At 43.9% G+C, this 27,839-nt stretch overlaps 1 protein-coding gene across 1 annotated transcript in view; it reads right to left on the bottom strand.

Annotated features, from left to right (window-relative positions):
• Positions 1–27,485, bottom strand: part of ARHGAP31 (Rho GTPase activating protein 31) — a gene marked incomplete at both ends in the record, with an annotated part of 95,952 nt that extends 68,467 nt beyond the window's left edge. The window contains one exon of the mRNA XM_084232244.1: positions 27,386–27,485. Within this exon, the coding sequence (XP_084088370.1) occupies positions 27,386–27,485 (100 nt within the window). The remainder of the gene's footprint in view (positions 1–27,385) is intronic.
• Between the last annotated feature and the right edge of the window lie 354 nt (positions 27,486–27,839).

The raw sequence follows: 27,839 nt of genomic DNA, 5'->3' as shown, positions 1-27,839 counted from the left end.
TTTACCTAAACCTATTTTCCCTAATCTCTCCTTAGAAATTCTTTGAGGTTCTCATTTTGGCAGGTTTTTTGTTTGTTTGTTTTGTTTTTTGAGTAGATACCAATGCCCTTTCAAGGAGCAACTAGAAGGTCCTGGCACTGACCTTAGTGTGAATGAGATGTTCAATGATGTAAAGGTACCCAGGATTTTGGGATTTCATAAATCAATTTAAAAAGATTTGGGGGGGGGACTCACATAGAATTGTTTTTTCATTTTTTCTTAGAGGAAACATCGACTAACAACAGTAACTATCAATTTATAATAACATGGACAGCTGGGGAGAAATCATGAAAAACATTGTATCGGTATAAAGTGTTTTTTTTCTTTCAAGAAAGTCCAGATGTAAACTTAAAATTATGATGACCTATACGGATAAGTATATTATATGGCCCTGATTTTTCCTATGTCTCTGTATCCATGAGCCACTATTCTAGAAAGCTAGAAGGGTTTGAAATGAGTTGAGAGCTATTCAGTGTCCTGGAGATGGGTGGGGGCTAAAGAAGAATCCATATTCTACAAAGGGAGAAAGAAGAGAGGAAAGCTCTCTAGCAGTAAGCTTGCCTAGGATTACACAGAGAGACAGACAGCAGAGTCCTGCCATGTTAGACTCCAAAGCACTTCATCCCCTGGTAACAAAGCAGGGATGGCAGGGAGCACCACACTTTATACCTGAAGGAAGAGAGCATCAGGTGCAAAGGGTCCTGGTGCTGACTTTTCTTTTTCCTTCATGTGTACCCTCTCTGTCTCCTCTGACTCCCTCCCTGGAAGGAAGGGGTGAACAGTATTTACAGCCAGAACATAAACTAGAATGTGGCCAAGACACTGGAAGGGAACACAAACAGCCCTTTCACAGTGAAACTAATCTCCCCCGAAACCACCCCCTTTCTAGCTGCCCCACCACCACTGTCAAAGTAAGGGCATGGCCCACAGATGTTAGGAACATTTTCTGTTAACGATTAGATCCTTTTTGCCAGAGAACCTGCCCAAGACCATCCAGGATGGCGGGATGCAGGGCGGTGGCCCACCCCAGATGGCAAGGCCTGCCCTCGGCAGCACCGGGGTTTCCCCCAGCTTTGCTCTCTTGATTGATACTGTATGTTGCACGAGGCAACTAAAACAATTTCCCGTGTATGCTCTCTTTTCTTCCTTTGCTGTTATCAGACAGGTCTCCCTTCTTCCTGGACGTGATTAATAAACAAACAAAACCCCCGTTTGGTGTCCAGGGGTGATCCTCTGTCCTCTGTTCTTGCTCAGTGTGGGCCGGGTCTGACCCATCGCCCTGGGGTGTGAGGACCCACTTTCTCCCAGGTGTCCTGCAACCTGAACTGCTGCCAGCAGTCGGGGCGTCTAGCTGCTCCTGGGGCTTCCCCAACTCCGGGGGAAAAGCGTGAGCGCCAGACCGGGCTTGCGGTGACGGTGGGGGCGGTCTGAGCCCAGGGGTCCGCCCGGGCTCGCGGTGACTCAGACCTGCCCCGGGCGTTCCGGGAAGTGTGGAGGCCCCGGGCTCTCCCGCAGCCGCAGGGTGTCGGGTTCCCGTCGTCAAAAAGGGGATGAGAAACTCGCAGGCGTCACGTTTCTTTTGAGAGGGATCAGCGGGAACGCGGCCTTGAAAATAGTCAAGCTGAAGACACCAAGCCGCGGAGTGGGTCCAGTGACACCCAAGTGCTCGGTCCCTCTTGCTAAAAGGGAGGCCTCCAGGGTAGGGGGGCAGGGCTGGGAATGGGAACTGGAGGAGGGAAAGGGAAGGGAGGGGCAGATGAAGGAGTGGGTTATTGGGGCGGCCCCTGCCGTCTCAGTGCGGTGCGTTTGGCGTGAACCCCAAGTTACTCCCCCACCCCAGACATGCAGCTCGGTGCAGGGTCTGACCTGCGCCCAGTCCAGCAAGCAAATGACAGCGGTGCAAGCTGAGGACACCCGGCCCCTGACAAAGAGGCTTTGAGGGGAACGGGGTGAAGAGAGGGGTTCAGCAGAAGAGCCCCCGCCCACCTCCCCTTCTCAGCCAGCCCTTCCAGACCGCTCTCTCCATCAGAGATGCCTTTGTTTTCCTCTTGGCCTCTCAGCACTGTGGTGGGAGGCTGTGGTGGGAGAGGGTCCGGCAGAGCCAGGGGGGTGGAAACAAGCGTGGGTGTGGAATGGAGGAGCGCAAACCCATGCGGAACACAGGTTGGCCAGAAGGAGAAAAGGTGCCTCCATGAGTAATGGGGTGAAAAGCTCAACCACTGGGGAAGGCGAGTTCATAAACAAAATCTTGGCTCCAAGTAAAAGATGTAAGATAGTGCAGGACTGTCGCTGTGGGTCAGCACTTGGAATCCTCTTCCATTTATCTCTGTAAGATAAATGCTATTACCCCGTTCTAGAAACAAGGGGAAATAACAGTTAAGATTTCAGTCTCTGATCTCAGCTTCCTAAAGCCAGTGCCAGTCCCCTCCTAGCCTTTGCTGAAGTTAATTTATATGAATCAATAACCTCCACCTTCTTTATTTCTTTATTTAAAAAAAAGATTTATTTATTTATGCATTCAAGAGCTGGGGTATGCATACAAGAGCTGGGGTACAGGCCAGAGATGCGGGGGAAGGGAAGAGGATTCACCAGAGATAGAGTGGGGAAAAGAACAGGCAGACTGACTGCAGTACACTGCTGTGGGAAGCAGCGGGCGAGTCAGGAGAGGTCCGCTGCACCATGTGGGCAGCTCCCTGGCTGGGGATCAAACTCATGCTGCAGAGCCTGCAGATAACCCCTTGTGCCACCAGGGAGGCCCCACCTTCTTTACTTCTTATGGAGGTCTCCTTCACTCTCAACCAAAAAAATCCTAATAGTACACTCGTTAACCTAGTAATTTTATTTCTGAAAACTATCCCAAGAACTATAATAGCATAATAAAAGAGCCATACACCTTCAAACATTGACTGTGGCCTTATTTATAATATTAAAAAATGACAGACAATTCAAATGTTCAGTAATGAGGAGGAGGTCATAATGTTAAGTGACGATCACTATTATGTGGAAAATATACATAGAAATAAGCATTTAAAAAGAACATCTTTGGTGGTAGAATTACCCCAAGTATTTTTTTTCTTTCTAAAACACACCTTTTCTGGGCCTCCCCAGTAGTGCAGCGGGTTGAGCGCTGTGCTGTGAAGCTGTCAGCAGCCTCTGCAGCGCCGGTTTGATTCCCGGCTGGCGGTGAAGATTCCCACATGGCGCGGCAGACCTCTCCGGTCTCGCCTGCTGCTCCTCTCAGTAATGTATTTTGGTCATCTGCCTGTTCTGCTGCCCGCTCTGTCTCTGGTGAATCCTCTCACCCTCCTGCGCCTCTGGCCTGTACCCCAGCTATTGCATAAATAAAAAATAAATCTTTTTTAAAAATTTAAAAAATAAAAATAGAAATAAAACACACATTTCCCAATTTCTCTATAATGAAGTTAAGCTTGTATTCCTAAATAGAACATTTACTCCAAAACTGTACCTATATATTTACGTATATTGACACCATATGAAATCACTGGACAGGAAGTTATCAGGCTTGAGTGAAATAAGATGTACTTGAAAAAGGTTTTCATTAAATGAAAAATTTTCCATAATTTACAAAGGTATGTGGAAGTTAAAGGGGATGGGACAATTTTTATGTGTCTAAGATATTAATGAAAGGGAAGGGCTTGCCCCTGTGGGCCAGAAGAGGAAAAAATAGCTGAGTTTTAGAATACACAAAAAGGAAATGATGTGATCATAAGTGATTACTGATTGGCAAAGTCATGCCGATTCAGGAGTGGAAAGGAAGAAGATTGGAATGGAACTTTCAATGACAAAAGAAAGAATATATTCATAAATAAAATTTCTTAGGAAAGTGGTAAGGGAGCAGTGGGGGAGGTAATGGCATCATGAAAAAATTTCTTTTACAAGAAATATATTGTATTTATGAGGAGAACATTTTCTAATCATGAAGATTTAGATGTGCAAAACGAACTTGACATGTTCATGTTTGGCCCAAGGTTATTGATGAAGGTATTTTGCATCTCAACCCATGCTCTTGATGATGATATTCACCTATTCTATAGGAAGGGAAGAGGAGACAATCCAGAAAGCCTCATGTCTACATGCTGTGTGTTCCTGGAGATGCTTCAGGACAGCAGAAAATATATATTATTTAACAAAAGCAGATTTCTCCTGGTTTGAGAACTGTCTAGTGTTGTGTGAGGACCTGGTAGGATGAAAAATCCAGCAGCATCCTCCAATAATCTAATGCCTGATACAGTAGGAAAACATAAACTATGGAGCATAAACTATGATAAAAACCTACAGTGAAGTAGAAGGCAAAGCACTTGTTCCAGGATTGAAATCTATTGAAGGGATTCTCTGGATGGTGAATTGGTGGAATTTACGAAATTATACACAGAGCTATGTCAGGGATTAAGGATGTCTTGGGTACTTCCAGTTCCCTTCTGTGGACTCTTCCCCTGCTTGGGAAGAACCTCTGCTGATTTCACCTCTCTTGGTGATCTCACCATGTGTGGACTTTTTGTTATTTTCCCTCCTATTGACTATTGAAAGGTGGGAAGTCCCACTAAGTTAAGGGTTAGACCCTGGAACTTCATGGATTTACTGCCTACCCCCAACAACACTTTAGTCTCCCCAACCTCATCACTCTGTTTTCTAGTCACTGAAAAAATTATGGCAGGGGCTAGATGGAACGCTAGGATCACTTATGATTCTTTCAAGACTTTTAATTAAAGGCCAACTAGGATGTTTCAGCACTAGGGCAAGGTTTGGGTTTCTACTGATATTTGGTTATATAAAGAAATAGGGAGCACAATGTTCAGGTCTGCATTGTGCCTAGATGGAAGGTAGGAACTGTCTTGCTTAGTACTCTGCATCTAGTAGAATGCAGTGAAATGTTACCTTCTTCCATTGTCTACAATGTGCAGCTATTTCTTAATACCTTCTATCAAAATCAAAGGCAGCAGAGGTATCATTAAAAATTATAATGGCTGGGCCTCCCTGGTGGTGCAGCCATTGAGCGCTGGGTTGCAAAGCTGCCCGCAGCCTCTGCATTGCCAGTTCGATCCCCAGCCTCCGGGGGAGGGTCCCACATGGCACGCAGACCTCTCCTGCCGCCCGCTGCTCCCCTCAGCAGTGTACTTCGTCATTCTGCCTGCTCTGCTCTCCGTTCTGACTCTGGTGAATTCTCTCACCCTCCCACGCTTCTGACTGTACCCAGTGCTTGTATAAATAAATAAATAAAAATAAATCTTTAAAAAATAAAAATTATAATGGCTGGATAAAAAGCATTTTTGTTCACTTTGCCTAAAATCCAAACACCAAATATATGCATTTGTACTGCACTTGGATTCACAAAATACAACTTTCTGAATCTGTTGTTACAAAAGAAAAAAACCAAAACACTAAAACCTCTAGAGACCATTTAATAAAAAATATGTGATGAAATCCAGAAGGTACTTTTATCTCTAACACCCATACCAGAAGATTAATCTCTGTGGTCTCTGTCTTGTTCTCACTGGGGATACGTTTAAGCCCTACTTTGGAATCTTCTCTAGTCAGAACATCTGTTCCACAGTTGTTAAAGTTTGTTTGGTATTGCCCAAAAGAAGGCAGCAGAAGGGAAGAATTTTTAACAGTGAGTCCCAGGATAGACTAGATCTACAGTATTGCTTATTTTGAAATGGCATTTTTTGAGCGCAATCTGACCTGTATGTAAAAAGAAAAAAGGGTGTGTGGGGGGGGCAGGTCATTGGACCAACAGATGGATGTCCATCCAGTACTGGAATGTAGTTCAGCTTGTTTTCACTGCTTCTCAAATGTTTTTTCCAGAAATATGTGCTCATTGAATTATTACATTCCATACAAGCTGAGCTTAACTTTTTAATTTTTGCACAGAAATTTGACTGTTTAACACAAAACAATCATAAGTGAGACTGATTCTGCAGTATTCAATGAAGAGTATGAAAGAGTAAAAATATTATAATTGTCTTAGAAAGTCTAAGTAAAATATCTAAATCTGTAGAGTTAGTGTCTGTCTCATTTGGAAATGTGCTGCCATCGCCAAGAAAAGAGGATGCTACATTTCTTTAGATGCTGTGCAACTGGGTTAAATTAGTTCATCAGTAGTTGATCTCATTTTACTACGTAATGTCAGAGTCAAGAAAAATCAATTGTGACCTGCATTTGCACAGAGTAACAGTTATATTTAAGGCAAAGTTCAAAGTATTAGATTATATTTTTATAAAGATAATAGTACAACCCCTCAGTCATTAGTGCTACGTTGAAATTATTCTAATAGCAAGAGTTGTTACTTAGGAATGCCAGTGGAAATAACTTATATAGTTTCTGAATTGTACTCAGTGAGAAGCCACTGAAACCTAGCATTTGAAAGCTTTGTAGTAGAAAAACAGCTGGGTTTAGTTTCAAAGCTCCAAAATTAAATTGAAAGAGGGAAAGATCCTAATCCCTCAGACCATCTGTTCAAAGAACAGTGAAAAAATGATGACACAGTCTTCAGCTGGGGAACAACAATAAAATCTATAAGTCCCTTTCCTGTTCATTGTTTCAACTGATCCTCACAACATCGTTGTGAGGTCCAGAATGCAAATATTTGTATTCTCATAGAACAGATAAAGAAATTGAGGCTTCTTTCTCACTCTCACAAAATGCCATTGGCAAAGGCAATACTTCAAAAATTCTAACTTATTTTCTCTACCAGTTTGCAATTCCACTTTTTCTTCCTACCCACCTTCCTTTCTCTTTACCTCTCTTCCATACTAATCAGGATGCATCTCACAATGCCAGAAATTATTCTATGTTACTCATATACCCACAATGGCCAAACTCTAAGAGCTATTCAGACTGGTCTAGAGAAGCTGGGTTAATGCCAAACCTTCACCTCTGCCTTGTTTCTTTTCTGTGGCTATTGAAAATGAAAACTTCATATATCACATAAAACATAAAACAGTACATTATGTATCAGTGCTTATCTTTTTTTTTTTTTTTTCCCGCAGAACCAACTTTGCATGTGCTATTCTGTAGGCATTTTGTGATGCCCCAAACAACAACACTCACATAAGAGCTGGATGACCCAGAGGAAAGTTTCCAAGCAAACCTAAGGGCAACAGCTCTCAGCAAGGAGGAATCGGTGAGGTCAGGAAGGGGCAAAGCTGGGTGAGTGGTCAACGTTCACACAAAAAGAAGGTTGGCTGATAAAAGCAGCAGTGGTTTTCAAACTTTTTTGGTAAACATGAAGTCTTTTGTTTAAATACACTTCACCCAAAGAATAAAACAAATGGCACTGAAAAAAGCAGAGTGTTCTGGTTTAAGTGGAGTGGGGGAATCCAAAGCCCTCCCTCTAGGCTACTCTAGAAGCTGCTGCTATGGGAAAAGCATAGCACAGATTTAAGATTATTTGTACTTAAATATCCCTCAGAATAAGTAGGCAAGTCCAATATCTTAGGATTGAAGTATGGGCCCCCCCCCAAGCAACTATTTCAAGAGCCCTGATGGAGCCCGCTGCAACCCTGGGGTTGTAGAGAAAAGCAGCAGCTGGTCAGGGATGCCTCTCTTTCCTAGAAACTTGATTACTTATCTTCAAAGCTGAGAATCTAGCTGAAGCAGGACAGTGGGTGTGAAAATAGAAGGTTTAGGTTCCTAGGGAACTGACAGGGGGTTGTTGGGCTGTCATGGGCTGTATTAAGTTTATCCAGTCCTAAAATAACAACTCTGTTTAGAGAAAATTATTCGCAAACACATATCAGCACTGCACTGAGAAGTTAATCATACTTGTTTCCTAGAGAGTAGTAAGTAAAGGCCACAGATATTGTGGCCTTGGGAAACCTCAGTACTGTCCTCATTGTACAGTAAGTGTGATAATTACCTGCTTCCTCTAACTCACAGACTTGAGGAAAACAAATGAGATGATTTGGTGAAGCACTTTGTAAGGTGCCATCTAAGTACCTTTCTTTCCCACCTCTTCCCTCTAAGTGCCTTTCTTCTCTCCCTTCTCCGTTCTTGGCAGGTTCTTTGTCCTGCTGTTAACTTGGACTTTCACAAACCAAAATATTTCTTTCTCACCTCTATTGGTATCTTTCAGTGGCCAGGGCAGCCAGCCAGCTTTTGCACAACCTCCAACCAAAGTGCTCTTTCCCCCCAAGTTGGAGATTCCAGGATGCACAGTCAAAGGTTCCCAAGACTGCTTTACCCTAAGCCCCAAGGGGTGGCCATAAAGACTAATGGGCCCAGCTAATGACTTAAGGAGGACTTCAAGGGATGTGGGTGTTGGGGAAGTTGGGCCTCTGTGGAGTCATCACAGGTGGGGTTTTGTCTTCTCGTTGGTGAAACCAGAACCTAAATTTGGCAAGTTCATCTGAGAAGATCTGTTTTCTACAATTGAGTTCTGGGGGAAGACTATAAAGTCAAGTCAAATGGCAATGCAATCATTTGTTTATAGAACTCATAATTGGGTCTGGGCCTTGCTTGGGAAAGCAAGTTGCAGATGACAAAAGTTGTTTGATGAAAATAAAATCAGAATGGTAATAATTTAGCAAATAGGTGTGCTTTTTTTACAAGTTGAAAATATTTTATCCTCTTCCCCAAAGGTAAACATTATATATGCTTACTATACAGAAAACAAGCAAAGTATACAGAAAAACATCCATCCAGAGAAACTTGTAAATTTACAAAACATTGATATTCTTCCTGACTTTTCCTTATACATGTAGTTGCCAAAAAGGAATTATACTCTGCATGCTGCTTTGTAAACATTTTAACTTGATGTTGGACATCTTTCTGTGCCGGTAAATGCATGTCATCCTTTTAACCAGTCGTATAATAAAAGAAATTCTTGCAAGCTGTGAGTTAGTCCTATGAATCCTTCTCTCCTAAAGGCACCATCATCTGAGCCTCTTCTTTCCTCTTAGGGATCCCTGATGCTGTAAGATTCTGAGAAACACTTTGACCTGTTATTTCTGGCCAACACCCACCAACAGCCAAAAAAACTCCAGTCATCCAGCTGCATCTTCTCAGGCAAATTACTTTATTCTCCAGAGCCCCAGTTTCTCCATGAGTTAAATGAGAGATTTGGATAATGATTCTTCTAATTCTAAAGTGACGCATTACCTTCTAGTTAATGTCTCTGTGTTTTCCTTAGCACAGGTGCTACTGGCACAAGTAAGAGGGGTTGCCATGGGGACCCCCAGCTATGTACCTGCATGCTGTGCTTACAGGCCCTGTGCAAGCTCTACTGGTAGTGGATGGTTGAAGCTGGCAGGGCTGGGGAGGCACAGGGTATGTGGGAGGGTAAAGAAACAGCTCTCCTGATTTCCTCACAGTGTAGCAGTGGGTGATGTATACAAGGAAGTGCCAGGAGGTATCAGATTCACAGCTATTGGTAAACACAACCGTTGGGGTCACGTAGCCCATCCTGAGCACAGGTGTCCAAACTGCAGGATAATTACAGTATCCCTCATTTTAAAATCCCTGTTGCATATATTCTATATCATTTCTCATTCCTATTTTTCACATAAGGAAATTAAGGTTCAGAGAGTGTGATGAATTACTTAAGACCAGATGATGATTATTTATAGAATGAATATTCAACCCTAAGTTCCACCAGTGGATTCCTCTCAGGCCTCCACAGCCTCCACATTGAATACAGATACATGATGGATGCACATACATGTGCATAATATTCATGCTGAACATGCCCGTCCCCCTCCCCCCTCCATACACAGACCCAAGACAGTATAGTCCATCCCTGGACCCATCTGCTCACTCAACACATATTTATGAGCATTGTGCTAGGGACAAAGTGATGAACCAGAAGACAGAGTTAGTTCCTGGTCTCAGCGTTTCCCCAGAGTCGTCTAGAGTAGAGCGTGAGGCAGGGCTAAGGAAGGGATGAAGAGGGGACATCTAGTGTGAAAAGAGCTGGGTTGGCACAATTCAGGGTAGAATGGCATGCACAGGAGGCCACCTAATCCATCCTCTGAGGGCTTGGGGAAGCTGCCTGGAGGATGAGACATCAAGGCTGGGTTGCAGTTGGCACGTGGAGGTAGAGCTAAAAAAAAAGAAGGGGAATGATCTTCACAGAAAGAAGAGCAAGTACAAATGCTTGGAGGCAAACAGAGCACAATACTTTGGACCAACTACAAGGAGGATAGTGTGATGAGGGAAATGCCGGGAGAGCTTGACTGGTGAGGATGCAGGAGAGGCAGGTGTATAAGTGCGACAGGATGGTAAACCTTGTTGGTATTTATGGAGTGGATGTTTGTCTTGAGGTCACTGAGAAGTCATTGAAGGGAAGGGCTTAGTGACATTGGTAACATGTTCTTATCAAAAAATTCTCCTTTTGGGCCTCCCTGGTGGTGCAAGGGGTTAAGACACAGCACTATGAAACTACCCACAGCCTCTGCAGCACATGTTCGATCCCCAGCCAGGGAGGTGACGCACATGGTGCAGCAGACCTCTCCTGTCTCACCTGCTGCTCCCCTCAGAAGTGTATATCAGTCAATCCACCTGTTCTGTTCCCCACTCTGTCTCTGATGAATCCTCTCACCCTCCACACCTCTGGCCTGTACTCCAGTTCTTGTATGCATAAATAAATAAATCTTTAAAAAAAATTCTCCTTTTGCCCACTGCAAGAATCTAAAACTGGTTTCTGATCCTACTTTAAGATAATTCTCTGGCTACAGTTTCTGTAAATTTACAATGTTCAACTTCAGGATAATTTTCCAGTTTAAGTTGCCACCTCCATTTCACCTGCTTTTCTTCCTGGGCCACTGTGGCCAGTGCCAGGATTGGCACAGATGACTACAGTTCTGTGATCAAGATGCCACAGATATGCCAACATGTGGGCCAGACAGATCCTAGCTGTCTCCTGCCCCCAGACTCAGCCTTAGTCCAGAGTTGAGACTGCACCTGATAATATGGACTGACTAGTCCTCATCCCACAGGAGGACTAGCAGATAAGTTTAAAGTATAATTAGAACATGTGGACTTGCAAGTTCTACCATCATCAGAAATAAAAGGAAGCAGTATTGCTATTTCAGTAAGTTGCAAATAATAGAAATCGCCAAAATGATGCCTGACTTAAGCAGCATAGCCTATAAACACCAGATCTGCTGATCAGTGTTTATATAATAAGAGAAGACTTATAGAAACTTGTGAAAAGGGAAAGATTTCTATATAAAAAGTATTATAAGGAGGTCAGTATATATATTTGCTTGTATATACACAGAGTATCTATGGAAAGATTTCTAAGAAAATTAACACTAGATGCTACTGGGGTGAGGACCAGGGAGGCTGGGCACAGGGATGGGAAGGAGTTTTTTTAAAATGCTCACTAGTCTTTTTACCTTTTGAACCACAGGACTGTGGTATCTGATTTTTTTTAAAGATTTATTTATTTATACAAGCACTGGGTACAGTCAGAAGTGCGGGAGGGTGAGAGAATTCACCAGAGCCAGAGCAGGGAACAGGCAGAGTGATGAAGTACACTGCTGAGGGGAGCAGCGGGCGTAGCAGGAGAGGTCCCTCGCACCATGTGGGACCCTCGCCGGTGGCCGGGGATCGAACCGGCGCTGCAGAGGCTGCAAGCAGCTTCACAGCCCAGTGCTCAACCGCTGCACCACCAGGGGAGGCCCTATGGTATCGATTTTAAAAATAATATTAAACTTTAAAAAAATCTAACATTAAACTTAAAAAAAATCTAATATTAAACTTTAAAAAAATCTATTAACAGAGATTAAAAAGTGAGATGGAGCTATAATTACAAAAATGGATTGTTTCCTAGCATACACTATTATTTGATTTTAATTTTTAAAGATTTATTTAGTATGCATACAAGAACTAGGGTACAGGCCAGAGGTGTGGGGGGGGGGGGCGGTGAGAGGATTCACCAGAGACAGAGTGGGGAACAGAACAGGTGGATTGACTGAAATACACTGCTGAGGGGAGCAGCGGAGTCAGGAGAGGTCTGCTACGCCATGTGTGTCACCTACTTGGTTGGGGATCGAACTCATGCTGCAGTGGCTGCAGATAGCTCCATAGTGCTGGATATTAACCCCTTGCACCACTAGGGAGGCCCCTGTACTATTATTTTAAACAGCATATTTTAGGACATACATAGTTACAGCTTTATCTCTGTGAGGGAAAAAAATGAAGAAAATAATTTGATGTGTATATTTTTTAGTATATATACAGAGAAAGGTCTTTGTGCTATTCAAGACAATAACCATGAGCCACATGTGCCTATGTAAACATTTAAATTAATTGAAGTTTAGAGTTAAGTTCCCCACTAGCACTAGCTACATGAAGAGCTTAAGCCATATAAGGCTTTTTAACTGCCATACTGGACTGTGCAGATGAGCAAATTTCCTCCTTTGATGAAAGTTCTGCCAGACAGAACTGGTCTAGATGAAACCAGTCCAGACAAATAAAGATGTAAGGATGTGGGAAGGGCCTCTGTACTTTATTAATGTTTGTATTGTTTGAATTTTTCTTTACAATTACTCTTATAATTTTATAAGAGGGTGGCTTGCACCTGTGGCTGATATTTATTCCTCATTTAAAGTCACGTCCTGCACTGTTTTTTCATGAGGCCTGTCATTTCCACCCCAGAACCAAGGGATGACAGAGTATTGCCAGCAGAGCTATTCTGGTGAGGGGATAATGGAGATGACCACTGTCCAGAGTGAACATAAGTTTGGGAGGGCCCCTCAGCAGCTGACCAGCACCCCAGTCCTGCTCCTTTCTGGGCCTTTCAGTCAGTTTGAGTTCCTATCAGCATGGGGAGAGGCAGAGACTGAAATACTTCCAGTTCTTGGAGTGAGTTCTGGAATCTGGTAGGAGCAGAGTGGGCACAAGACAGGGATGCCCATTTCCAAGGAACCCTAGGTTCTCCTAGGAGATGGAGCTTAGGGAAATAGCTGTTCTGGTGTGGGGATAGCCATCCTGGTGGAATGGGAGTATACACAGGCAAGCTCAAAATGGCACCTAGAAGTAGATTTGACAAAAACGATGGATCTGGTATCTGCTCTGTGATTTTTCAAATTGGAGGAATGACATCGATGAAGAGAAAGCTGGAAGAAAAAGCAATGGGATGGAGTAGAAGCATGACCAGGAGGCAGGTAGGAAGGAACAATGCAGATTTTTTTCTCCTCAAATAAAACTTAGATTTGAAATATTAAACATCAACAAGACAGAGAAAAATGAAATTTCCTAGCATTATTAATAGATCAAAGAAACTGAAACTCTGGGTTATAGCTGTTCAGGATACTGCATTTTCTCTCCACCTGGAGGAAGCTTATTTCTAAACTTCTGTCCAATTTTTTTCCTCAATAAAAATAGCAAAAAGGACACAGTAGCTTTAAATGTGGCTCAAAACTTTTTTGCCCTTATCAATCTTGAATTTAAACTGGCATATTTGTCTTTATCACACTTTCCTCTCTAGAAGACTTAAGAGTGGTTATTAATAAACCATTTATTTCTTTTTAAAGAAAAAAAAGATTTATTTATTTATCTGTACAAGCACTGGGTACAGTCAAAAGCGCGGGAGGGTGAGAGAACTCACCAGAGCCAGAGCGGGATGCAGAACAGACAGACCGATGAAATACACTGCTGAGGAGAGCAGCGGGCAGCAGGAGAGGTCCATTGTGCCACGTGGGACCCTTGCCAGCAGCCGGGGATTGAACTGGCGCCGCAGAGGCTGCGGGCAGCTTCGCAGCCCAGCGCTCAACTGCTGCACCACAAGGGGAGGCCCCATTTGTTTCTTTAAACCTTGTCCAGGGCCTCCCTGATCGCGCAAGGGGTTAATATGCAGCACTATGAAGCTATCCACAGCCACTGCAGCATGAGTTCGATCACCGGCCAGGGAGCAACCCACATGGTGCAGCAGACCCCTCCTGACTCACCCGCTGCTCCCCTCAGCAATGTATTTCAGTCAGTCTGCCTATTCTGTTCCCCACTCTGTCTCTGGTGAATCCTCTCACTCTCCACACCTCTGGCCTGTATCCCAGTTCTAAAAATAAATAAATAAATAAACCTAGTCCAGGCAAGTAGGTTGTCTAGTCCACACCTCATCCTTGTTCTCTTCGTTCTTTTGAGAATGCTGATGCTGCCATATGGTTTTATATGCCTCCATGCCTTTGCTTATGCTGTTCCCTCTGTCTGGACTATATTCCCTTCCCTAGTTTAGATCCCAGTGATCTTACATGATCCCAATCCTCCAAGTCATAATTAGTGTATTTCGTTTCCTGTTGTGGTTTGTGTAAAGATCAACTGAGGTGATCTCCTGCTTGGGATTGTGAGTCACACAGGGACAGACAATGCCTGTTTATCCCTGTGTCCCAACCCTCGCATGGTGCATGGTAAGTAAATGTTGATGTCCCCTCTGCCTCCGTTCCCATAATCACCACTCTATTCCCTTCATTCACATTTAACAATATTTATTGAACCAACCATGTATTGTGGGGAAAGCAGATTCCATAGGTTGAATAATGGTGCCCCCAAGAGCCCCATGTCCTTATTCCTGGAATTTGTGAATGTTGCCTTATGTGACAAAAGAGATATTGCAAATGTGATCAAACTCAGGATCTTGAAATGAGGAGACTATCTTGGATTGTGTGGTGTAATTATGGGGGCAGTAGATCAGAGAGGAGAAGGCCATGTGAGGATGGAAGCAAAAGAAGCAATGTGATGTGATGAGGGGCCATGAGCCAAGGAACAAGATGGCCTCCAGAAAGGAACTAGCTCTACAGACACCAGACACACAGGTGAACGAAGGTCGTGCCAGTCTTCAAGGAATTCATTTTCTTTCTACTCAAGGAAGTTGATGATGGTCATGTGACTATCACATGACAGCGGTTGGAGGTGAGAGATAACAATGGTCTCAACTTCACCACCTTCATCACCTTCCTAAATATACTTGTGTGCCATGCTTCCATCTTCAAATGGAGCACTGGGAAATGTACTGAGTTTCCATACTTGAATCAACCTCTGCAAAGCATAATGTGGATCCCTTGATCTGTCCTCTTTCTATAGCTTATGATTCTATTCATACAGTCAAGGTTGAGCCAGATCTATCCTTTTCAGTCAACTGTCAAAATGTGATTATGGAGCAAAGAAATAGACATGTGTAAAATGTCATAAAGGCTGTTAAAACTTTGATATTGTTCCCACAGTGATGGAAACAGGCTCCTTTTTCAGATTTATAACTCTCCTGAAATATAGATGGAAATTAGAAGGTTGAATGACTGTCACTATGACCTTTTACCACCTTTTACCCAATTTTTATCTATTTAGTTTTACTTTTAGGTTTTTTGCTTTTTCTAATGACTAAAAAAATGTAAACTTAAAGTTTGCCACAGTACCACACATTTGTCAACAGAGCTCTTAAAACTAGCATTTTAATGCATTCAACCAAAGAGAACTAACAATTGTGTGTATATAGGAGAATTTTTTTTAAAAAAAGAAGCCCCTAGGGATATATGGAATATTTGTTCTAGGCGCTCTCAACTTCCACATCTGTAGCATGCATGACTCAGGAACCACATTCTGAGTAATGAGACTGAAACAGTGTAAGGTTTCCAGTCACCAAGGAAACAATAATTGTAGCTAGCACTATAGAAGGTTTACTCTGTTCCAGAGAGTGCACTCATTTATCTAATCCTCATAGCAAGCCCTATGCAATAGGTACTATTATGATCATAATCCCCACTTTATAGATAAAGAAAGTTAGTTTTGTATATTATCACAAAACTAGCATGGGGTAAAACTGGGATTTGAATCCAGGCAGTCCACCAGCAAAAACCATATGATACCTTCCCTTCTTGTGAGAAAGGTTAACTGACCTCATCTATTAAGGCAGGAAAGTTAACTAACACACTTTATGAAGATTTTTCTTTAAAAATATAATTGGAGGGCCTTCCTGGTGGCACAAGGGGTTAAGCACCACACTGTGAAGCAATCCTCAGCCTCTGCAGCACAAGTTCCATCCCTGGCTGGCCAGGGAGAAACCCATATGGCGAAGCACACCTTTCCTGTCTCACCTGCTGCTCCCCTCAGAAGTGTATTTCGTCAGTCTGCCTGTTCTGCTCCCCACTGTTTCTGGTGAATCCTCTCACCCCCCTGCATCTCTGGCCTGTACCCCAGCTCTTGTATGCATAAATAAATAAATCTTTAAAAAAATAAAAAAATATATGATTGGAACAAAAGCACCTTATGAAAAATACAATGAAGCAAGATACCCCATTTCTATACCAATTTTTAAAGGTATTTTTTCAATTTAAGTAGTAAAAATACATATTCACTGTTAAAAAACTGGGCAATATAAAAGTATAACAACAACAATTAAAATCATGTGTTTTCATTTAGCAGTTCTTGCTATGGGCTAAATTGGTATTTCTCAAAGTGAGATCTCTAGACCAAGATTTCAGAATCACCTGGAGCACATCTTAAAAATATGAGCTTCTGGACTCTGCCTCAGACTTACAAGAGCTGAGTCTCTGAAGGACTGACCTGAGAATACTGACACACAGGCACACTTTGAAGCTTGCAGGCCTATAAACTGTAGAGCAACTTTAGTAGAATCACACATTCTCGACAGCCCCAGATACCACAGGACCCATGCAAAGGCCCATTTGAATCTTTTATTAGCTGCATTTTGTTTCCAGGAGTCCAAAATGGAATTCAAGGAGTATTTCTACTAGTACCCTGAATTTAACTAAGAATTCTGAAATTTAATGTAAGCATAAAAATTACATTTTTAATCAATCTTATGGCCAATAAAAGTCGTGTTTCACTGCCCCAGGCTTTAAAAGAGAAATCCAGAATTCTTGGACCCAGCATATAAAATCAAATTGTCTTTAGAGGTAGTAAAGAAAGGGGAACTGAGGAAACCAGGCCCCACTTGAAATCCAGGCTTGGGTGAGGGAAATGGATTACTCGATGGTGTATATCCTTGAACTTCAGCAACAGGTGTACCCAGGATCCAACAGCTTTAATGCAGGCCCTGAGGGCCCTTAAGCAGGGTGTGTGTCTGTGGCTCTGAGCCTGATTCAGAGTCCTACATCTAGCTTGACTTTTTCCAGAAATAAAATGGCTCCTCTCCATTCACACTGAGCCCATGTTCTAGCTATTAGCCAAACAAAGGATTTTCCAAATATGGACCCAAAAAAAAATGTGCACTTTGAAGGCCACAATGAAACTTAAATAGCTAAAACTTATTAAAAAGAAAGCCAACAATTGACGCCAAAAGCGCGAGCTTTTAAAGAGCAGAACAGCAAGACAAAAGCCAGAAAGAGGAACAAAAATATGCATTGTAGTAGGGGAGGGACAAGCAGGGAGGTGTAGATTTATATGGAAGAGTTGACATCATTGTTTCCCAGTAATACTCAGCATGCAGGAAACAGATGGGAAAGAAGTGGTGGAAGGGGCTACTTATGGTAACAGAGCATGCTCTCTGCTTAGAATCCTGCCATTTGGAAACTACATGTTGCACTACTTTGAAAAGCTGGGGATGGGAATTCCATTGCTAGAAGTTTTATTTAAGTCTTACTAAATGCTATCTCCTTGGCATGGTAAAGTCAGGCAGACCCTGACTTTATTGCCACCATAGATAGTTACAGCAGTTTGGGTCCAGAGGAGACAACACCATGGAAGGGGAATTTAATGTCATACATAGTTTGAGTCCTGCCTCTCCCAGTTCCTGACTGGGCTGCATTAGGCAAGTTACTTAACCTCTCTAAGTTGGTCTTAATTTATAAAATGGACAAAACAGAACTTTCTATACCTAATGGAGAGAAATCAGGGAGGTGCATTTATGTTGCATGGCTAGATGTAATTGAGAAACATAATTAGGGTTGTTAGTTAACAGCATTTTAAATTTATATCTTTTAACAAAATCCCCCATTTGCAGGCCCCAGCTGAGACACAGACACAGACACAGACAAACCAATTGCCACTCTTGTCAGAGTCAACCTTTCTGCTTTCTCTGGGAGTTGGCTGACTCTTCTGACACTAAAGACAGCTTCTGTCACCCCCCGCCCCTGCTCTCCCCACTTGTCATCCACAACCCTGAAGCCAGTAGAAGTCACTCTCAACTGCTTTTCCCATATTTTACGTGGCTTCTCCCTCAGGGTGCAAGAGGGTGTGACCGATTACAAGTGTCAGGGAAAACCATGTGGTTTCCCGTCTGCATGAACCAGCTGCCTCCTCTCCCATATCTCAGTCATTCCTCACAGTCAGATGATTTTGTTTCATTGATTTTCCCTATTTACAAACAACGCACTCTGTGTGACGGTTCTCTTTCACTCAGCTGCCCCACAAGTTAAGGATCCTGCTAACACGTGCTCTAGAACCCTCTCAGTTCGGTCTTCTGTGTGCATCTTTGAGATGTTTTCTGCCCTACGTCCCCATTAGACCCAGAGCAACTCGAGAGCATCTTTGTAAACTCAAAGGTGTCTAGCATCTTTTAGACTCATGAAATATATTTCATGGAATTGAAAGCCCCAAACAAAATGACTACTGTGCAAAAACATGAAAAAAATCCCAGGAAAGAAATATGCATAATTACACAAATTAACTCATTGCTTTACTCGAAGGCTATAGATTTATAGTTTGCCAAAATCCAAATTTATATGTCAAACAGTTTTCTGGTGTCTGTAGCAGTGAGAGTGGATAAACGTTGCTTTGGGGAGGGGTGGCATTCACCCCTTTCCTCCAGGGAAAGAGGGAAGGGGGGCCCCCAAGGCTTTCTGAGCCAGCATCAGGCCCTGGGCGTGGTACCAGGGCCTGGTATGCATCAGCCAAGCTTGAACTAGAACAAAGAGTGCCTGAGACTCGATCCCAGAAACTCAGTTGGTTCTGGGGCTCCGCCAAGAATGTGGTTCATACCAAGGAGTAACTGGTGAGGCTCTGGGAAAAGACGTGTTTCTGGACTCCTGCACAGAGTCTGGGTCAGTTTCTATCTAGAGTAGCTACGAACCCTAATGCAGAACTGAAGCAATCTTGGATTCCTGATATCCCAGCACATCAGCAATGTCCCTGTCCTGAGCTTCCTAGAAGGGAGCTAACATTACTTTCCTGAGGAGAGAATGGGGTCAATCAATCAGCTGCTGTGTGTTGGCCATGGGGTGAGGAACTACCAAATCTGCTGAGCCACCCAAAGACTCTTCTCTTCATTGGATCTTGTCATCAATTTACATACAAAAGTCAGTTAGAATAACAAGTAGAATGAAGATTAAATTGCCTCCCTCTCAGGGCCTCCCTGGTGGCACAAGGGGTTAAACATGGCACTATGAAGCAATCGTCAGACTCTGCAGCACGAGTTTGATCCCTGGCCTGCCAGGGAACAACCTACATGGCGCAGTAGACCTTTCTTGTCTTGCCCGCTGCTCCCCTCAGCAGTGTATTTCAGTCACTCTGCCTGTTTTGTTCCCCACTCTGTCTCTGGTGAATCCTTTCACTCCCTGCACCTCTGGCCTGTACCCCAGTTTTTGTATGCATAAATAAATAAATCTTTAAAAAAAAAAAAAGGAAAAAAAACAAGTGGCCTTGATTTGGGACAGCAGTAATTATTTCTGGGTCCCGTCTCTCCTTAGAGAGCTTGTCTTCCTGCTCTCCTTCTTTTAGCTCCTCAGCAACCTAATGGTGTCATGGTTTTTTTTATTGCTCTTAAGCAAAAATCTAGAGCCAGTATCCATTCTGTTTCCTCCAGGACTTTTTTATTTTAAGCCCTAACTTGAATTGTCTTTTGAGGTGAGGAGTAATGGGGGATTAGAGGGCTAGGGGCACTATCTGGATTCCTGAAGTGTCATCAGGCACGACTTGAAGCCAATCTTTGAGGGAAGAACATCAAGACCAGTGAAATTCAAGTGTGGCATTTGTGTTGGAGCATAGGGAGAAATAGCACAGAAAACTGGATGAGCTAAGCACCCGAAGGTCAAAAGAAAATTTGAAGGGTGGGGATAAGTGGGAAATCATCTTATATTGGCTTAAATATAGGGCAAGCAATAAATTAAAAGTAATAGAAAACAAAAAATCATAAAAGCAAGTAGTTCCCTGTTCCTGGGCCTCCAGGTCACTATGAAGGATCCACAAGGGACAGAGTGCCTTGAACCCAGAGACCCAAGAGGGGTGGGAAGACAGCTCAGCTCAATCAGTCTGTTCTCGAATGAGCCAGGTAGGCTCAACATGAATGATCTGTCTAGTGACAGATCACTAGATCTGTCTTTGTTCAAGACTTTGTTTGACTTTGTTCAAGAAATAATTAGCCATGGGCCTCCCTGGTGGCGCAAGGGGTTAAGTCTCAGCACTACGAAGCTTATCAGCAGCCACTGCAGCACAAGTTCAATCCCCAGCTAGGGAGATACCCACATGGCACAGCAGACCTCTCCTGTCTCACCTGCTGCTCCCCTCAGCAGTGTATTTCAGTAGATCTGCCTGTTCTGTTCCCCACTCTGTTTCTAGTGAATCCTCTCATCTCCCCTGCACCTCTAGACTACACCCCAGCTCTTGTATGCATAAATAAATAAAATAAATCTTAAAAAAAAAGGAAAAAATAATTAGCCACAATATCTACTGGAAATGGAGTTGAGGGCACTTCCTAGCTCCCAACTGAGTCTTAGACCTTTCAGTCTATTCCCGGTTCCCACCTGCTGCTGCACAGCCGCACACACAGCTCCAAAATCCCAGGAAATGTTCTGAGTGAGGTGATTTTTCAGGAACACACAGTCCCCAGCAAGTGCTTCAGAACTATCTTGGTCAATCAACTTCTGGACCTCTCCCCTCCTTCCCATTCCCAAAGAAAAGATTTCCAGGCTAGCCCACAGGTGCCGAATGGATTAAGGGGGAAATAAGAGAATGTATCTAAAGCAACAAATTACAGTTCCAAGGTATCAGGAACTTATCCATCGTTTTCAGCATCATCTATAGGAAATTGTGTTTTGGTTTCAACACAGTTCCCTTTGCTTTGGGACTCAGTGCTTATTTCTGGGTCCCTCCTCTCCTTCCAAGGGACCTCTTATCTCTCTGCCTTCCGTTTGCCCCCCAGCAACCTAATGTTCTCATCGTTTTGTTTTCTGTGTGTGTGTTTTTAATCAAAAGTTGCTCTTAAGTAAAAATCTAGAGCTAGTATCTATTCTCTGAATTGGGTGAGGCCAGACCTCCAGCTCCCTCCTGCCCTAGCAGATGGTCCACTTGACTCGAATGCAGGTCTGGGGCAATAGGGCAGTGGGCTTCCTCTGCAGTCCCAACCCCACCAGGGCTTCTGAGGCTGGAAGGCAACTAGGTAGCTGCCAGTGGCAATGGGGAGGGGTAAAGGAAGGGTGAGGATCTGCCTGTGGTCAAGGGATGCCTGACAGAGGTCTGGCAAGTGGGCAGGAGGGAGGGGTATGGGTAGGTAGAAGTAGCAGTTTCTCTTCTCTTGTGGACTGTTTGTCATATCCGGAGTACACAGAGTAAGTTACAGTTCAGCTTCAAATCCTCTAGTCAGTTTATTCCAGCTTTAAAATCTTAATGCTCGGGCCTCCCTGGTGTCACAAGGGGTTAAAATGCAACCTATGAAGCTATCTGCAGCCACTGCAGCATGAGTTCAATCTCCACCAGGGAGCTACCCACATGGTACAGCAGACCTCTCCTGTCTAGCCCCCTGCTCCCCTCAGCAGTGTATTTCAGTCAGTCTACCTGTTCTGTTCCCCACCCTGTCTCTGGTGAATCTTCTCACCCCCCACACCTCTGGCCTGTACCCCAGTTCTTGTATGCATAAATAAATCTTTAAAAAAAAGTCTTAATAAATCTTAAAAAAAATAAAGTCTTAATTCTCCTCTTTTGATTCATTCTGTTTCACTCTGGAGCCCGGAATGCAGGATGCCCCTTTAAACTCAAGTCCCTGGAGTTGCTGTTCCATCTGCACAAACTCCCCCTCCAGGACCTGGCTTCTCTTTACTTCCCTCTTGGTCAGGAGTGGCTGGGTCTCTTTCTCAGATCTTTCTTTGGGCCCTTCAGTTTCAGGTTGAGAGGTTGCTCTTCACAACTATACAGGGATGGTCTGTTCCCCATTGGCTCTGGGAAATGCCTGAACTGGTCTGTCCATAAAGTGGGGTGACCAATCCTCCCATCCCACTTGGTGACCATATCATTTACTGACTTCTTGGCGCCTCGTTCATTCAGTCATGGATGGTATGTGGTGATGCTTGGGCAAGTTCAGAGCGTCATGATAGTAACAGCTATGCTATAGCTTACCAAATGCATGCCCTCTCTTAGGTGCTTTGTTCATATTAACTCATTTATTTTCATTTCAGTCCTCTTAACTGCTTCACAAACGAGGAAATTAGACCCAGAGGTGGTAAATAACTTGCTCCAAAGAACAAGCGAAGCTGGATATATATATAGAGGATACCTATCTATTACCTATTAAGGTTCCAGAACTCCTAATGGGAGCCTGTACCAGAGGCACCTGCCATCAAAGGATCAGGGAAGGTTTCCAGAAGGAGCTGAGGTCCAAAGGATCAAGAGTTAGCCAGGGAAGGTGTGATAACGATGTGGCAGGCAAGATTCTGGGAAGGAAATAACTAAGCCACAGAGAATGCTCTGGTCCTGGTTCTCCATTCAGTGTTAACTCTTATCTTGAACAGAAAAATATTTACTTTCCTTGCTAAGACTTTGCTTCTATTTATGTTTGGGTATCTCCTCTATTGTAGATAAAAGCTTTCACATTTTCTCCTTTAGTTAACTCTTCAGTTAAGACAGCTAACTTCAAAGCTAAATTTTGAACCACTGGCTTCTGAAAGTTGCTCACATCCCTTAGGCTGTAAATTTCTGGAGTCTGGGGTGCATGTTTCACCTACACGGTGCCTTAATCCATATTTGCTAAATAATTGAATCAACAAAGTGAGAGAACAGCTTAGCCTCAGAAATTTAAAAGAGCTACATTGCTTTATCTTTGCTTTGAAATGCTAGGGCTATCTTACTCTCAAGCTTAAAAGTCTATTTGGTAATGGACATTTATTTGTTCTGAACCTTCTGTGATCCCTCAAATCATATACATATATACCTATGCATATATGTACATATACATATATAATTTTTTTTTTTACTTATAAGAACTAGACAAAAATCTTCAGGGATAAAGAGACTTAGAGTTCTCACAAACATTCAGAGGATCATTCTGAATGGTCAAGGCTGCTTAATTGGGGGTGGGGGTGGGGAATGGTCCCTAACCCTCTGCCCTGCAAGCTGTGGTTTTCATCTCTACCCACATAGCAAAACCAGCTAGGAAGCTTATAAAATATATCCATGCCCAGGCACCAAGAGATTCTGATTTAATTGGTCTGAGAGGGATCCTGGGCATCACCTTTTTTGTAAAACTCCCCAGGCAATCCAAACGTGCCACATCTTGGAGAACCACTGGGCCGGAGCAAACATGACTTTTTACCCGGGAGTGAGCAAAATGACAAAGACTGTTCAGAAGGGTGAGAAAGCCCTCAACCTTTAAACTGGGGCGGGCACAGAGAAAGAATGTAGCTTTCCCTGTGACATTCTCTTACTTGTCCTTGACTCCTGGCCCGCATCTCCAAATACTGTAAATATTGTGGGAAGACTCAGAGTTCTGGGCTCAGACGGGAGAGGTAGGAAATGCCCATGGCGCATTCTGGCCTCACAGGCCCTCACCCACAGCCTTCCAACTGCAAGCGACAAAATGATGTGGTTTTCATTACATAGCTGCAAGCAAGGGCCTTCACAGTTAGTGGTCAAAAGGAAGAAAAAGAAAACTACTATTTCCAGCATCAGCAGTGAGGAAGGGATGATCCTCTCCCTCTATTCCAGGCAGGAAGAGAAAGTAATCTGGCCCCCAGGGGAGAGCTGGGACTGGGGACCACTGTGCTGGAGGGGAAGGGAAGGAACTCCAGCCAGAAAACAACTTCATGCCTTTCATGGGTATTCTCACCAGCCCGGAGAAAAGTGGTCAAAGAAGCAAAAGAAGAAAGTGGTCCTTTACCCCAGTCTGCTGTGCAGCTGAGGACCATCTCTGAACTTAGCATGTATGTGGATGCCCCCAGAAGCTGTATAGAAGACGTGTGCGTGTATGTGTTTTCTAAGGGAAAGGACTTCTGTTTTTATCAACTTCCTAAAGATTAAGGATGACGACTGGCCCTGAACAATGTCTGCTTTCAACTGAATAGCTATTTGTCACCTGAACACCCTGCCCTGTCAGATTTGCCCAACTAGAGGTGGAGGGCTGGGCCACAGCAAATAACAGAACAACGTTGGTCTTCTACGTGCAGTCTCAGGGATGTAGCATCTCCATGTTTAGATTGTCACCAGCTTTTTCTTCCACTGTAGCTCTGGACTTTAACTTCTTGTCCAAGCACAGGATTCTCTTGGCTTCCCTAAAATCTGCCCTGGTGCTCCCAGACCTGAATCTATTTTCTTTCTCTATTCAAGTCCATTCCCAATAGCCTAGACCTCGTAATTTAGTAACCATGATGTGAGTGTTATGAGGTCCTCCCCAGGCTTCTGGATCCTGGTTACCATGCTGACTTGTCACCTGCAGAGTTTTGGGCTGCTCTTCCTAAGTGGCTGACAAAGGCTTTTCCTCCCTTGCAGTAGAGTCCTGTCCTTGGCTATTAAGAGCATCTTTTAGAAAGTCCATAAGGAGGATACATTGTTATAGCACTGACTTTGTATATTGATACTACATGAAAACAAAAATGAGAGATAACTACCTAACTACTTTTAAATGTGGGGGAAAGAAATCCTAATTACTCTCACTTATATAAGCTGCTGGATATATGTGCCTAATCTTCCCACCGCACAGTAATGGGGTGTGGATCACTAAGTGGGTCAGTTTCCTTTCGTTTCAAAACTGAACACTATTCAGGTATGTCAGTTTTGAAACTTTGCTGATCCTGTGCAGGGCTGTCTGCTTTCAATTTAGGGGAAAAAACATTAGAGGGGATTGTTAACATAGATAGGGAAGTCAGGGAGGGAAGAAGAGCCTGCTAGGCCAGGCCCTCTGCATCCTTCATGATCAACAGTGTAACCTTAAGCCAGTCAATTTACTTCTCTGAGCTTCCTCTCTTCTTCCCTAGGGTAGGGAGCACTGGATACTGGTTTTCAACTTTTTTTTCTTTGAGCAGTAACCCTTTTTGCCCCCAAATGAAACATATGGCGGAAGGGTAGAATGGCTAACGGTGTCAACTCTATGGTGACTTGGAATAGCGATCATGATGTAGTGCACACAAAAGCTGAGTTTCGATGCTGTACACCTTACACTTACATTGAAGTTATAAACCAGTGTTATGGCAATAAATATGTACATACAAACCTATTAGGGAGCCTCCCTGGTGAAGCAAGGGGATAAGCTGCATACTATGAAGTTATGTGCAGCCACTGTAGCTCGAGTTCGATCCCTAGCCAGGGAGCTATCCACATAGTGCAGGAGACCTCACCTGTCTTGCCCGCTGCTCCTCTCAGCAGTGTATTTCAGTCAGTCTGCATGTTCTATTTCCCACTCTGTCTCTGGTGAATCCTCTCACCCCCCACACCTCTGGCCTATACCCCAGTACTTGTATGCATAAATAAATAAATCTTTAAAAAAAATACTTGTTAGGAAGGCCAAACTATAAATGTTGTAAAAGAAGAGCTGCCTAAGGCTGCCTTTTAGGTGCTTTTACTGAACCCTGGGATTCTTGACTCATCCTATGATCTATGACATTGTAAGAATGAGGCAGGGCTGGCAAGTGCCCCTGTGCACTCTCGTAGCTAGGGAGGGAGGGCCCAGAATGACACCCACATGGTGGAAAGTGGCAGCCTGAAGCATTCCTAGTGAACCTGAATGTTCACTAACCTGAAGTCCCTGCAAAAACAGGTGGAGGAAAACATTTCATTCTGAACTTCTGAAGGTATGCTTAAGATGCATACTTGAAGTTCTCTCACATTCAAGATAAATTCGTTTCAATTGATCTTTATTTCAAATCTACCTCTCCAGATTGTCGGACAAGATTAAATGAACTGACTGAGTTTTGCCACAATTTTGAAAGAGGCAGTTTTAAAATCTGTGGTCCTCCAGGTTCTGAAATAACAACCCATTTGTCCTTAAGGATACAGCAGACTCTGAACTCTACAACACTGCAGGACTATCACACACTGCAAATTACTAGGTGGTGCTGAATCTTTAAAAAAAAAAAATGGAATGAAACAAAAGCACTGTACTGTTTTTTGAGATACACATTTGATATGAGCTAATCAAATAGTTTTTCAGATTATTTTCCTGGAGGCAGAATTATTCTGCACAGTTAAACAGCCCTTCAGCTTCCCCCTTTGTAATATAGATCTATGTATAAACACCCAGCCCATATAGTGGACTATTTTCTCTCTCACTGAAGTTTCTGAAGACAAGGCCTTTTTGTCAGGGTAAGTGCAGGGCCAGTCAACCTTACAAAAGGAGTCATTTAATGCTCAATTTCCTCAACTTTCCTATGATTAAAAACTTTTAGCCTCAAACCCAGTTATAGTGTTCTAAATTGTTTTCTTTCCCCTACACCCAGTAAATGTTTAAGTTGTGTCTACTCTGCAGGAGTTCACCCCCCCTCCTTTATTCCCCCAATCTGACCTTGAAAACAGAGCTGCTCTCCTTTGCTTTTTTACATACCCTAAACTATTTAAAATTCGGGGCCCTCTGACCTTTTTACAACACTCTTCTTGTCTGACAGCCAAATGCTAATCTGAAAGCCAAGAGGAGGTAAAGGGTCTGGGGGGTTGGGAAGGGGAGGGAGGGAGGTACTATATATTTGGCATCTGTTCAGAAATTCAGAAAATGTTTGTGCAACCACTCCCCCAGCCAGGATCCACCGCACCCCCTGCCTTCCAGCACATTAATAAAAAAAGATGTGAGCAGATGAAATTGGAGAGCCCGAAGGGACACCTAAGGCGGTCATAATTATGTACCCAGGGAAGTCCTGATCACCCTCCCACAAGTCCAGCCAATAGCCAATATCCAAAATTCAGGATCCCTCCCCTGTAACAGCCAAAGTTTAGGATCCCGACCTCTCGAGCTCCCACCCCCACCCTCCAGAGGCAGCCGGTTAAACTTGTGCAACGCCGCCCATTAACGGCTGGTGCGACCCACAGAAGGGCTGACTGACACTCGTTGAGATGGCAGCGCTGTGCACCTTAGGAATCGTGTGGGTGCTTTTATATAAAGTGCAGTGCGCTCACAGGCCTGGAGTACATTAACTTGTGAACCGAATCTAACACATCCCAAGAGAATCCATCTCTCACTCAAACAAAAAGAAAGGGGGGGGTGGGGTGGGTGGGGGGCCAGAGAGAGACGAAGCCACATTACCATCCTGTCCGGAGCTTTCCAGATACTCGGTCAGGTCACATCCAAAGGCACTGGCGGCTCCCTTTCGTTTCAGCTTCTGCTTGGCACCCTTGTTCTTCATGAGTTAGTCCCAAAGAGGTCGCCCCTCTGTCTCCCCCACCCCTCTGCTTGGCACCGCGCCGAAGACGGTCTCCCGGGTTAGCTCACTGGTTGCAGAGCCGCTCTGGGGGGCCGCATGGGCGTCCAGAAGAACTTGGGCCCGGGGCAGTGCGCATGGACCCCGCGGGGCGCTGAGCCCGGCGCGGGCGCGGAGCCTGGAATCCACCGCGCGCTGCTCCAGGGCCGCGGTGCCGGAGGCCGTGCAGAGCTGGCGGCTGCGGGCGCCCGGCTTGGGAGTGTCACTTCCTCACTTGGAGTCCCAGGGACTTTCACAGGCTCCCGCGGCGTCTTCGGGTGTTTTCCTCTGCTTCAGAGG

Source organism: Talpa europaea, assembly GCF_964194135.1.
Source record: "Talpa europaea genome assembly, chromosome: 4".
Lineage (NCBI taxonomy): Eukaryota > Metazoa > Chordata > Mammalia > Eulipotyphla > Talpidae > Talpa > Talpa europaea.
Note: the sequence above shows the minus strand (reverse complement) of the source record. Positions and strands in the feature narration are given on the sequence as shown.